The 14,216-nt window shown below is 43.0% G+C and overlaps 1 protein-coding gene across 1 annotated transcript in view; it reads left to right on the forward strand.

The window, feature by feature from the left end:
* LOC116589195 overlaps positions 1 to 10,647 on the forward strand; it is a 44,899-nt gene extending 34,252 nt beyond the window's left edge. The window contains exons 3-4 of the mRNA XM_032341188.1: positions 966 to 1,060; positions 10,244 to 10,647. Coding sequence (XP_032197079.1) covers positions 966 to 1,060; positions 10,244 to 10,647 — 499 coding nt within the window. The remainder of the gene's footprint in view (positions 1 to 965; positions 1,061 to 10,243) is intronic.
* The last annotated feature ends 3,569 nt before the right edge of the window (positions 10,648 to 14,216 follow it).

Below are 14,216 nucleotides of genomic sequence, written 5' to 3' on the forward strand. Positions count from 1 at the left end.
ACAGAGTACGTGACCAAAGTTTCTATTTGCAGAAGAACCACACTCAGCTGCCTTGAGGCCTGTACCTTGGTAGCCTGGCCTAACTGAAGCCTCACAAAAACCCTGTGAGGGCTGTAGTTTTATTCCATTTTTTTAAAATTGTGTTTTCTAAAACAATCAAAACAACAAAAAGAAAGCCTAATATAAAATTTACCATCGTAATTTCTAAGAGTACAATTGAGTAGTGTTAAGTATATTTATTTACCTTGTCATGTGACCAACCTCCAGAGCTCCCACATCTTATAAAATCAAAACTGTACCTATTGAATAACTTCCCATTCACCCACCTGCACCCCTACCCAGCCCCAGCCCCCCATGACCACCATTCTACTTTCTGCCTCTATGAATTTGACTACTCTCAGAACCTGATGTAAGTGGAATCATACAGTCTTTGCCTTTTTGTGACTGGCTTATCTCACTTGGTGTAATAACCTGCGGTTTGTCCATATTGTAACATATGACAGTATTCCCTTCCTTTTTTTAAAGCCGAATAATAGTGTACTGTGTATATATATATTTTGCTTATCCATTCTCCCATCCATGGACACTTGTGTTGCTTCCATCTTTTGGATATTAGTAAATAGTGATGCTCTGAATGCGACTATATGGTTTTATTCTTATTTTTACAAATGATGGTACTTAGATTGAGAAAGGTGGGGAAGAGCCCAAAGTCACATAGGTACCTAGGGATAGAGGCTGAGAAACTAAAAAAATCAAGGGGATCAAAGGGATCAAGGCTCAAAATTGTAAGGAAAAGTGCCGCTTGCTGGAGGCCCAGCCCCTCCAGTCTCCCTGTCAGGGCCAGAGGCCGAGAAGACAGCTTTGTGTGTTTGGGCTCCATGGCTGAGATTTTGCATAGGCTGCTGTAGAAATGTTCTTCAGGGCAGTTTTCTTCTCCCTCAACGCTCCCTCTACTCTGCCCACAGCTCAGCAAGGAAAAGAACGAACTTCACCATTCGCAAGGGTGACTGGCCGGGCTTGCAGAGAGAAGAGACCACCTTCAGAGCTCTCCTCCTGGAGGGTGAGCAGGACCGAGTAGAGTGGGAAGGGGCTGGTTTGTGAGAGATGCAGAAAACGGCCAGGTGTGGAGAAGCCTGGATCTGTATGCTCTGAGCTAGAAATAGCTATTTTGATTTTGTTTTTATAAGATTTATTTATTTATTTTTGAGCTAGAAACAGCTATTTTGGTTTTGTTTTTATAAGATTTATTTATTTATTTATTTATTTATTTATTTATTTATTTATTTTTGAGAGACAGAGTGCACGCATGAATGAGGGAGGACAGAGGGAGAAGCAGGCTCCCCGCTGAGCAGGGAGCCCAGTGTGGGACTGGATCCTAAACCTTGTGGTCATGACCTGAGCTGAAGGCAGATGCTTAACTGACTGATCCACCCAGGTGCCTGAAGAAGTCGAAGGAGCCACTTTGGAATGTAGTCCTGGGACTGTCAGCGTCAGGACCCATGCATAAAAATGCAGAATCCTGGGTCCTGCCCTAGACCGACTGAATCATTTCATGTTACAGGGTCCCAGAGGCCTGAGTTAACATTAGCGTCTAAGGAACATAGCCTTAGAGCTTTTCAAGGTACACATACACTTATAACATTTCTTCCTCATTTTTAAGCTTCCCCAAATCCTGACAAGACAGGGGCGATGGGGCAGGGAGGCAACTACCTGCTTTTCCAGTGTCTTTGGGGCCTTGGGCCTCTGAGGCAGAGCAGACCTCTCCCAGCAAGAAGGGCACTACTTCCCATGCCTTCCACCCCGTGAGTCTCGGGGTGTGGCTCCAAGTCTCGGAGGGTGGCTGCTAGAGCAACAGGACATTGTTGAGAGGGGCAGAGATAGGAAGGGAAGCATCACTCTGGTTGAGTCAGGCATACACATTACAGACTTACATCACTGACCCTCCCTGAGGAAGTCGTTGTGTTTACACCATTTTGTGGAGAAGGAAAAGGAGATTTAGAGAGGTGAAGTGCCTTATCTGGGGTCCCACAACGCAGTGGGTTCCCGCGCATGTTCCCAAATGTAGCTGTTTTCCTTGCCACCTACTTTCCAGTAGGTTCCAGTGTCAAGTTCTCGGGCTCTATGGTCTTAGGACGTTCAGGCAGGGCTGACAAGGTCAGCCAGGCTCTAGGGCTCCAGGGCTGGAAGCACAGGGAGAGTGAATTTAAGGAGGTGAAATGAGGAATAAGTGAAGTATGCACTTTAATCAATAGCTTGGTTCCAGGCACTTAAATGGGTCACTCAATAAACATGTGTTGAGTGAAAGGCAAGAACAAAGAAGAGATGACTGGCCCTTCCTCTCCTCCTCAGAGACTTGGAGACCCCTGTGAATGTGTTTTCAGCTTCTGCTCTGTGCGTGGAGCTGATGGTGACCCAAAGGGAATATCTCAGAGACCAAATGGTCTGCTCTATTCCACACCGGCCACACTGTGGCAGCCCCCAGGCTCTCTGGGACACTGGCTGCCACTTCAAAAACCATTGCTGGAGAATAAAAAGACGATGCTTAAAATGGGAAATTTTACCAAAAGCTTTAGAAACCAAGAAATCCAAAGATTCGATCCAATCCAATCACGTGCCCCCTATTTTTATGTCTTCCAAGAAACAACAAAGAAATGCAGCGCTTAATTATAGATTTTATTTTGTACTGGTCTATACTATAACTGCATACCATCTAATCACTTTCTGTGTATTCTATAGTTTATACTTCCTCTGTACTGCTGTAGGGAGATCCCTGGGTTGGTTTGGGTTTTGTCTGATCTCTCCCCCGGTCCTGCCCTGAGAGAATCTCCATCTTTGTAACAAGAGGTCCAGAGGTGGAAGAAGCCCTCTCTCTTTCTTTTCTCTGACCGCTTCCCTCAGAAGGTAGCATAAGGCACAGGGAAATCTGTCTCCATGGCCAGAGGAACCGGGAAAAGGGGCCCCTAAGGTTGGAGAGATCCTAGGGAAAAGAGCATTTCCATGGGATATATAGCTTGTAGTGGAATTACTGGGTCACAGAGTTTGGGCTTTTCTTGCAGTTTTAATTTGCATTTCCCTGATGACTGATTGGCATTTCCCTGATGCTGAGCATATTTCAAATAATGTATATCCTTTTATGTAAAGTGCCCATTTTTCTGTTGAGTTCTCTAACTTTAGAATGATTTGTGGATGTTGTTTGTTGCTAATATGTGTGTTGCAAATACTTTCTGCTGTTTTGTTCCTCAAGGGAGTTTCAATGACTGAAGCTCATCTTTCTTTCTTTCTTTCTTTCTTTCTTTCTTTCTTTCTTTCTTTTTTTTTTTAAATTTTAACAAGGAGGGAAGATTGGGGCAGGGCACCCTTTTCTAAAAGTCCTTAACTTTAATTCCAACTTATCAATTTTTTTTCCCTTAAGTATTCTTGCTTTTTACGATCCGCTGAAGAAACATTTGCGTACCCTAAAATCAAAAGATATTCTCATGTTATTTCTGAGAATACTTAATGGCTTACCATTCACATTTAAATCAACAAACTGTCTGGAATTGGGTTTTGTGATTAGGGTGAAGTCAGGGATCTGACACCATTTCTGGAAGAGACCATCCACACAGCAGTTTTACCTTTGTGACAATCAAGTAATGCAGGTGTATGTGTCTGTGTTAGGACTTTACATTCTGATCTATTTGCCAAAACTTCTATTAATTAATTGTATAATGAGCCTCACTGTCCTCTAATCTTTGTTCTTCAATATTGACTTGGCTATTTGCATCCCTTTGCATTTCCTTGTAACACTTAAAACCAGTTTGCCCATTTTCTCCCAAGAAAATATCCCTCAGAGGTTTGACTCTGATTACATTGAATCCACAGATCAGTTTGGGGAGAACTGAAAGAGCCATAATATTGAGTCTTCTATTTCATGAACATTGTATATTTTCTTATTTTTATAGATATTCTTTAAAGTCTCTTGTGATTTTTAGTTTTCAGTGTGGAGGTCTTGCACATCTTTAGTTATACTTATTCCTAAATCCTTAATACATTTTAAGCAATTGTACACTGTATTAGTATAAGGAAATACAGCTGATATTTATATGCTGACCTTATAGCTTAAGGACTTTTTAAATTCACTTACAATTTTTAAAAATTCACTTATTAATTCTCATAATTCTAATAATTTTATTAATTCTACAACTATGTCCTTCCTTGCCTTCTCTTCCTATCACTCACCACTGACACCCCTGTGTGAGGGCAGTGCATGGAAGAGAAATGAAATGAAGTCCAGCTCACCCTGTATCCCCTTATTAGCTGAATGCTGCCACAAATGTAAAAGCGAGCAACCTTACCCAGTGTGCCACAGACCATGACGGGGACTGTCTCTTTAAATTGGCTGCAGACTCCCTGCTTGTGCTTGCTTCATTAGCAGAAGCAGCCCCAGCTCCTGCAAGCCTAATTCTAATTTATCTTGGTTTGTTGTCATCCTGTGACTCAGGTAAGAGACTACATTTTTGTTTCCAATTAAAGCTTGATTAGCTCCCAGGCAAGAAACTTGGGTGAAAAGCTGGTAATAGAGAATCAGGTGGATTAGACCTGGTAGAGCATAGCATAGCTTTTAGCATACCTTGACCATCCTTTGTCTAAGTTGTCCTGTGCCTGTGGCTCTGCCCGCAATTGCAATAGGAAAAAAGAGCAAATAATATGTTTTTCAGATCTCTGGGAGGGCTCTGCATTCCTCCTCACTTCTGCCTAGCCCACAAAACCTTTACAAATGTCATGCCATGACTGGTGTTTGGGACACCCTTAGAGGCAATGTTGTATCCAAGGAACAATGGAGATTTTGATATTAAACCCTTTAAATCTGAAGCTTGCGCTTTCTCACTTGCTAAGTCACCTTGAACCCAGTATCTACCCTCACTGAGCCTGTTTCCCTACATAAAGAATGTTGTCATGGCTTCCTCTTGGCAACTCACCCCACACCTAGCATGGCAGCAGCTAATGTGAACTGGGCCTCAGCTTGTGCTCTAGGGCTTGACACATTCATTGTCTGTTGCCTCGACATGTCTCAGATTTGAGTTTTCAAGCTATGACTTGGTCCAAGCACCAAGTCACCAACTATTTCTGTGGGGAAACTGAGACCCTGAAGAGTGAGAAATCTGGCTGGAGCCATCTTTCTCTCCAGTATCATTTAAAACACCCCCATCATCTCTGTCCTCTGTGTGCCCACCAGGGCAAAAAATTGTTGGTGACCAAAGGGTCAGAATTAAAAGTACTCCTGAAGGGGGGCACTTGGGTGGCTCAGTTGGTTAAGCATCCAACTCCTGATTTCCTCTCTTGTCATGATCTCAGGATTGTAGGATCAAGCCCTGTGTCATTGGGCTCTCCGCTTAGAGGGAGTCTGCTGGGGATTCTCTCTCCCTTTCCCTCTGCTCTTCCCACCCATGCATGGGCTTGCTTGCTTTATCTCTCAACTAAATAAATAAATCTTTAAAAAAAAAAAAAAAGTATTCCTGGGGCACCTGGGTGGCTCAGTTGGTTAAGTGCCTTTAGCTTAGGTCATGATCCTAGGGTCCTGGGAATGAGTCCCATGTTGGGCTCCCTGCAGAGCAGGGAGTCAGCTTCTCCTTCTTCTTCTGCAGCTTCCCCAGCTTACAAACACACACACACACTCTCTCTCCCCCTCTGTCAAATAAATAAATAAATAAAATCTTTTAAAGAAGTAAATAAATAAATGAATAAATGTATTGCTGAAGGACTACTCAGAGGGTGGTTCCCAAACCAGCATATCAGCATCACCTTGCACTTGTTAGAAATGCAAATTCTTAGGTGCCTTCTGGGACCACTAAATCAGAAACCACTGGGTAAAGCCAGCAATCTGTTTTGCCAACTCTGTCATGTTACTTTAATGCATGCTGAAGTTTGAGAGCCATAGGTCTAAGCAAGGACTAGAGACAATGCACACCCAACTTGAGGGTCTCATTCCAGGGAAAGGGAGGCAGCTAAGGGAGCCTGGTATGCACACTGAGTGTCCTGGGAAACCATAAGCAAAGCTAACAGGTCTCTCAGGAGGAGCCCACTGAGGAACATGACACACCACCTTCTTCTATGAGTCTTGACTTTAGCCTGGCATTCAAGGCTCTCCAGGTGGTATCTTATTCTCTAAACTTATCTGCAAGACTGCTCTGCCCCAGCAACTTTTCCTCTCTCTTGTGTGGACCTCGTTCATGTCTCCACTGGGCTCTTATTATATTCTGCTATCGTTCAGAGGCATGTCATACCTGTTACAGTCCTTCTGAGATATAAAGGTCCAGATCAGCACTCCCAAAATGTGTTCCTCTTTGTGTTGGTACATGTTACTGAAAACAAGTTCTGAAGTCAAGGAAATGTGGGAAATTATGGCTTTTATGGGTTCTTTGCAGCAAGATTCACCAAACTGTTTAATCAATGAATATGCACTGTGAATTCCCAAAAGCGCTGCTGTGTGTGTGTGTGTGTGTGTGTGTGTGTGTGTGTGTGTGAAAGAGAGAGAGAGAGAGCGAGAATTTTCCAAATTGATTTAAACATAAAAGCCCTTTCCTCAAAGTATTTTGATAGACCTCTCTTGAAGGCCCCACCCACAGAAAGGCAACCCAAGGCCATGGACTTGTATATTTAGAGTTCATCCATGGTAAGGGGGGTTTCCGTAGTGTAGTGGTTATCACGTTCGCCTAGAGTTCTTCCATGGATCTAGTCTCCACCTGGGCTGATGATCCAGCTATTCCCACGGTGCTAACACCAAGCTTGGTGAATCTTACGTGTTCAGTAAGGTTTTCATGCTGCTGTCCCTGCTATTTTTCATTTGAATAACATTTCTGAAATAGCTCTTGAACTTTACAATGTCTCTCTTTAATTACTGTAGGATGAAGTCATCTTTAAGGGGCTTTAATATCCAGGTAGGGCAATAGGTTTCCTCAAGTGTTAAAAAGTGTTATTTGCTGGGTGAGCTGGACAGCAATCCAAGTGCCTTGATCCCCAGTCCAGATTCATCTGGATCTAACTGGTTCTGGGGGAAGAACAGGCCTTGGGGTGTTCCCACATATGCCAATAGCCACAGTCAACAGAGAGAGGAACATGAGGGTGTAGGTGACAGCAGAAGTCTGTCTGGTTGTTCCTGCTCCTCACTGTTCAACATTAAAAATATTTGATACAGAAGGTACAATCTTCCATTTATAGGAGAAATCATGGGGCTGTATGTACAGCATGGTGACTACAGTTAATAATATTCTATTGCATATTTGGAAGTTGCCAAGAGAGCAAATCTTTAAAGTTCTCATCACAAGAAAAAATATACAACTGTATGGTGATGGATGTTAACTAGAATTATTTTGGTAGTTGTTTCACAGTATCTACAAATATTGAGTCATTATGTTGTATACTTGAAACTAATATGTTATATGCCAATTATACCTCAATTAAAAAAAGAAAAATGGTTGGATTTCATAACATGTTGCACACCTTACACTCATACAATGTTACGTGTTAATCATATCTCAAGAAAGAATGAAAAAAAATGGTTATTAGCAAATACAGCACAATAATTCTGACTAATCTAGAAACCTGGAAGGAGCCCTTCCTGAAAAAAAATATAGTCAGAGCTGCTGACTGGCCCAGCAATAAAAAAGTAGAAAAGAGAAAAATGATGAGACAGTGATGACATAGTGGCATGAAGTCATTCCTGATTTCTCTGTTGGTTCCAAGACTTAGACTCCGAGACCACAGGACACCAATCTCCAAAGTCACAAACCATTCGGCAGAGGGAAAGGGACATCTTAGCATCTACAAGGGGTATTCACTGGGCACTACAGGCTTGAGATCTGGTCAGGGCACTGCCACTGTCCAGCCATTAGGTCTATCTACCTTAGTTTCACCAAGACAAAATGATGATAACATTCAAAATATTCTTTGAATTCTTTTTTTAAGTTAATATTCTTATTTTTTGAAGATTTTATTTATTTATTTATTTATTTATTTATTTATTTGAGAGAGAGAGAGAGAATGAGCACGGTGGAGGGGCAGAGGGAGTGAGAGAAGCAAACTCCCCGCTGAGCAGGGAGCCCCACATGGGGCTTGTTATCAAGACCCTGAGATCATGATCTGAGCTGAATGCAGAGGCTTAACTGACTAAATCACCCAGGCACCCCTATTTCTTTGTTTTGTTTGGCAGAGTAAGTACACAGGGGAGGAGAACATGAGAGAGAGAAGAATCCTAAGCAAAGAGCCCGACAGGGGGCTTGATCTCACAACCCTGAGGTCATGACCTGAACCCAAATCAAGAGTCTGACGGTTAATGGATTGAACCACCCAGGTGCCCCTCTTTGATTAAGTAAATCTATTTTCAGCACAATAACAATATATTTTTTGAGGCTTGCCCCATTTGCTCCAGAACACCTAGATCTTGGGCGCCTGGGTGACTCAGTTGGCTAAGTGACTGCCTTTGGCTCAAGCCATGATCCTGGAGTCCTGGGATTGAGTCCCGCATCAGGCTTCCGGCTCACTGGGGAGTCCGCGTCTCCCTCTGACCCTCCCCTCGCTCATGCTCTCTCTCTCTCAGCCTTTATCTCTCAAATAAATAAATAAATAAATAAATAAATAAATAAAATCTTAAAAAAAGAAAATAAAAGAACACCTAGGTCTTAAGGGAAATTGACCTTTGGGACTGTCATGTTTTCAGGAAGCAGGGAAAATCTCCAAGGAGCCCTGCCTCCTAAAGAAATGATGCCAAACTCTGAGTCAGAACCAGAGCTGAGAGGAATGGGTGGTGAATGAGCTGAAGGAAGGAGGTTGCTCTGAGGGCAATGGTGGTAGCAGCGCTGTGATTTGCAATGGTGATATTAAACCTCAGGCTGCAGCAAGGAAGGGGAGCTGAACAGAAATCTCTGCATCACTCCAAGCCAGTAGCAACCCTCTGGCTACCAAAAAGCAGTTGCACATCATGTTCATGTGTTCAAACAGCTGCAAGTAGAGTCTCCCTGTGCCCCACTCATATTCCTTTCCAGGATTTTTGTGTTTATTCTTACAAGAGTATTTTTTTAGATAAATTTTATGTTGTGGTATCAAGTTCCAGCATGATTTTACAGATTGTTTTGGGAAAGAAAAACATTTTACTATGTTGAATTTTCCCATGTCTGGACAGGATATGTCTGGAGAGTCTGCCTTTAGGTAAAAGAGTTTCCCATCCCTGATACAAGTTATCACTGTATATCAACAAAGATGGCTTTAATGAGATGGAGCAGGCTGATCAGAGGGAGAGTTGGTTCAATACGTGCCTGAAACAAAAAGGCATTCTATTTAAAAGCCACTCATTGTGGTCATCCCTTGGGCCAGGCACTGTATTGCGCATGCTGTTGTGGTGAATCAGAGTAAGTGAGCCACCCATTAGGATGGCTACTATCACAAAAAGTGGAAAACAACAAGTATTGAAGAACATGGGGGAAATTGGGACACTTGTGCACTGTTGGCAGGAATGTAAAATGGCGCAGCCCTATAAAAACAGTATGGAGTTTCCTCAAAACATTAAAAATAGAATACCTGTGATCCAGGGACACCTGGGTGGCTCATCCTGTTAAGCATCTGCGTTCAGCTCAGGTCATGATCCCAGAGTCCTGGGATTGAGTTCTGCTCAACAGGCAGCTTGCCTCTCCCTCTGCTGCTCCCCCTGCTTGTGCTCTTTCTCTCTCTCTCTGACAAATAAAAAAATAAAATCTTTAAAAAGAAGAAGGAGGAGGAGGAGAAAAAGAAAAAGAATTACTCTAAGATCCCAGCAATTCTCCTTCTGGTTATATTTCCAAAGGAATTGAAAGCAGAGTCTCCAAGAGGTGTTTGTGGAATCATGTTCAAAACAACACTATTCACAACAGACAAAAAGTGGAATTAACCCAAGTGTCCATTGACAAATAAACGGGTAAACAAAAAGTGGCATATCCATAACTTTAAATACTGTATGATCCCATCTATATGAGGTACCTAAAGTAATCAAAGTTATAGAAACAGAGAGTAGGATGGTGACTTCCAGGAGCTGGAGGGGAGGAGAAATGGGGAGTTGTCCTTCAACAAGTCCAGACCTTCAGTTTCAAAAAGTGACAAGAGTTCTGGAGTTGGAGGTGGCGATGATTGCACAACAGTATGAGTGTCCTTCATGTCACTGACCTGTACATTTACAAATGATTAAGATGGTAAATTTTGTGCATGTGTGTCTTGCCATAATTAAAAATCAAATCAGGGAACCCAGTGGAGGAAGATCAAGAGCGGGAGTCCCAGGACACAGGCAACGAGGGCTATCATAAGTGTGTGGAGACCAGCAGTGTGGTGCAGTCCTGCCTCAATGGGAGACTCACTCCCAGGCTCACAGTGGCTGGTGGCCTTACGGAGGGACTCCAGGAGAATCGAGGAATGGCCAGAAGAAGCTTCCTCAAAGCATATTCTGAAGACTACAACATCTACTTTGTCACGTGGTATGCTTGTGAGTTCCTGAAACAAAGATCACCCTGGAGTGGTGAATGTCTTCCCTTTCTCCTCTGTGTTTACCCTCCCAAGTCTTTCTTAAGTGCTCTGACCCTCGGCCTTGCTACTGACAGATCCATAGCTCCGGCCTGGCCTTGGCAACCATCCATAGCACTCCAATAAATGCTGTAGCTTTTCTCTGCTCCAGAGGCTTCCATTTCCCATTGCAGAAGGTCATATCATTTATTACAACGGGATGAAGCGCATTTTGGAAGGTAAATCTGTTAGCCTGCAGGAACTGCAGAGTTGACACTTAATTAATTGGAAGAGTAGATGTTGGCATTAAGCCTCCAAAGAAATCCATTAAAATGTATCTAAATATAATCTAAATACTAAGGAGCAAAAGGGTCTGAAGTGCTTTCAGCAGAATTCCTACAAAAATCATGAAGAGCTGTGAAGCCAAGCTCAATCCCGATACCAACTATAGTTCATAAATACAAAAAGGTCAATCTTCTTTGTAAAACATTTTTTTTGCTTCAGAAAATATATTATGCATATTATGTATGTTATGTGTCTTAACATACATGAGTGTATGATTATTAATTTAAGATGAATTAGTACATACATATTTTTAATTTCTTGCCAGTACTTTTTGATAGGGTGAATATCAGTAGCTATAGCCCATATAATCCAGCTTTTCTGGGGCGTCCTCCATACCTTGTAAGAGTGTAAAGGGATCCCGAGACAGATGGCCCAAGGCAGATGTAAGAACTATGTGCTGAAATGGAGGCAGGCCATGAGGGAAGTGCGGGTTCTTGAATGTGTCCTGACTTGTCCTGTCAATATGGTGGGTTCCCTCACTCCCTCCTATCCCACCAGCTCTCCTGTGGCACTGAGAACTGGGGGCTCTGAGTCCTCTCCGCATCCATCTTCTGCATCTGGAGAGCCCCTGGAATCTGGCCAGGCTCCTCTTAGGTGAATCGCTGTGCGACCTTGTCTTTGCACAAACCATCCATGAAGGCAGTTCTCCTGGCAAGACCAGACACTCTTGAGCATTTGTTAGCCACTCAGGGAGAGCTATTGTGATCATTGTTAGTAGAGAAAACAGCCTCTCAAACTCAGTTTCTCTATCTGCAAAATGAGGATCATATTCCTGACTTCCCTGCTTCCTAATGTTGCTTCCAGAAACAGATTGGTTAATGTGTCTATCCAACATGTGCTCGTGGCCCACCATTGAAAGCAGTCAATACAGAAAACAAGGTGGAAGGTGGTTTCCCACTGAAGTCTGGGGGTTGGTTGGACTCTGGATGCCATTATTTATTAGTGAACTAATCTGAGTGATAGAATTCAACTTCCCCATGCATCTCCAGCTGCAAAATGGGAATGGTAGAAGTACCTAAAGTTCAGGCTGCAGTCAGGATGAAATAAAACAAGGTATGGAGCACTGCAGGCCAGTGGCCTGAGTATGGTGAGGATTCAGTGGAAGCTCTCCTTGTAACACGAAGGGAGATACGGGTTTTTATTACAAAGCTTCCCAGTCAGGGGTATTGTCTCTGTCTCTGCATGTCCTGCATGTGTTGTGGGTTTGTTTGTTTGGTTTTTTTCCTCACTGATTTATTACAGCAGTTCTGTGAGATGAGCCTTACTACTTTCATCTGACAGATAAGTAACCTGAGGCTCAGAAAGACCAGTAACTGGGTCACACAGCTCACAAGTGACAAACCCAGAATTCCAAGTCAGGACAGCTGTGCTCCCAACCTCTCCCTCCTTCTCAGCTCAGATTCAGCTGTGGGATCTTCTCTGAGTCCTTCATCCCTGAACTGCTAGATGACCTGGGCCACCCCCTAAACCCAGTCCCACCTCCCTAGGGCTTTGTAGATCCTCTGTCACCAGAAATACTTCTCAGGGAAGAGCATGTGCACTGTGGGTGGGCTCCTGGGAGGCAGAAATTCCCGTCTAGGCTCAATGCTCAGTCATTCAGTAAACGTTCCCCTGAGGGCTGACTGTGTGCCAGGCCCTATGGGTAGTGGCGAACCACACACATACACACACACACACACACACACACGTGCACACACAGTCACACATTCTTACCACACAGTCTCACACACTCCACACACACATATACATACACATACACATGAAGCCTCCTTATGTTCCTTCCCTTAATAATACTGAGAGAATACTGGCAATACTAATTTTGAGTCTACTAAAGGTAATTTCAAAGTGGCCCATGATGCCATTGACTGAGAGCAGAGCCATGGCATTTTTATTTCCGCACAGTCTTCGGCAAATGCCTTTACATGAAGAAACAGTTTGCTAAGCAATATAATAGTGTGAATGAAATTGTTAGGGAAGCTGTTTAACCTGCTCAACAGAATAACTCCTGAGCATTCTTAAATGAAGGATTTTATAAAAAAATAACCTAATCTTAATTGTAAATCAGCCTTATCTACTTCTTAGTGCATCTCTCTAAGCCCCACCCACCTCTTTAATGGTATAAAATAACCCAGGCTTTCTCTAATTCAGCCTCTATTGCAGAATTGGTGCGATTTCTATGTTTGTTCATACCAGTCATCTTCAGAAAAGGGATTTGGCGCTTATCTTTGTCCACTGTTAGATTCACATCAGCTGTCATTCTGCTTTGTGGAAACTTCCTGGGACCCCATCACCACCGAGGAAATAAGGCACTTCCATATGAAGAGGAGAGACAGGAGAGTTGACAGGGGGAGAAGGTGTCCGGTAGACCTCTTCTTCCATACTGTGCTTTCCCTCAGCCACAATTGTCTCCTCAATGAGGCAAAGTGAAATAGGAGTACTATTAGTTCAGTTTCCAACTAAAACTGTTGCCAGGTCTCTGAGAATATGGCTTTCCTCAGTCTGCTCCTGACAACAGTGCTCATCCCTCATGCAAGGGGGGATATAAAACATCTTCTTCCACCACAAAGAATTAGTAATGATTTCCTGGAAGTCAATGTTACTGTCTTATTAATGTCAGTTGGCAATTTGCAATGACGTAGATGGAACTAAAGGGTATTACGCTAAACGAAATAAGTCAGAGAAAGACAATTATAATATGATTTCACTTGCATGTAGAATTTAAGAAACAAAACAGATGACCATATGGAAAAGGAGGGGAAAAAGAAAGGGAAGCAAACCATAAGAGACTCAAGGATAGAGAACTAACTGAGAGTTGTTGGAGAGGAGGTGGGTGAGGGATGGGCTAGATGGGTGATGGGCATTAAGGAGGACACTTGTGATGATCACTGGGTGTTGTATGTAAGTGATGAATCACTGAATTCTACTCCTGAAACCGATATTACACCATATGTTAACTGACTAGAATTTAAATAAAAACTTTTAAAAAATCAATGTCGAGTAACGCAGTAGCAGTAGTTTATGATCACTGGGCGTTTACCGTGACAACCAGAGTTCTAAATGCCTTTCATACCTCAGGCCTTTTAGTCCCCCAACAATCACAAAGATCATAACCATGATTACAGTAGTCCCTCCTTATCTGGGGTTTCAGTAACTCGCTGTCGAGTGTGGTCCAGAAGCAGATGATTGTTCTCCTGAGGGATCATCGGAAGGTCAGTAGCAGCCTAACACTTTGTCGCACTGTCTACGTCACTCACCTTGCTTCGCCTCATCAGGCAGGCACTCACTGGTCACATCTTCACAAGAAGAAGGCTGAATACAACACAGTAAGATATTTTGGGAGGGAGAAAGACCATGTTCATGTAACTTTTATG

The sequence above is a fragment of the Mustela erminea genome, chromosome 1 (genome assembly GCF_009829155.1).
Source record: "Mustela erminea isolate mMusErm1 chromosome 1, mMusErm1.Pri, whole genome shotgun sequence".
Taxonomy (NCBI): domain Eukaryota; kingdom Metazoa; phylum Chordata; class Mammalia; order Carnivora; family Mustelidae; genus Mustela; species Mustela erminea.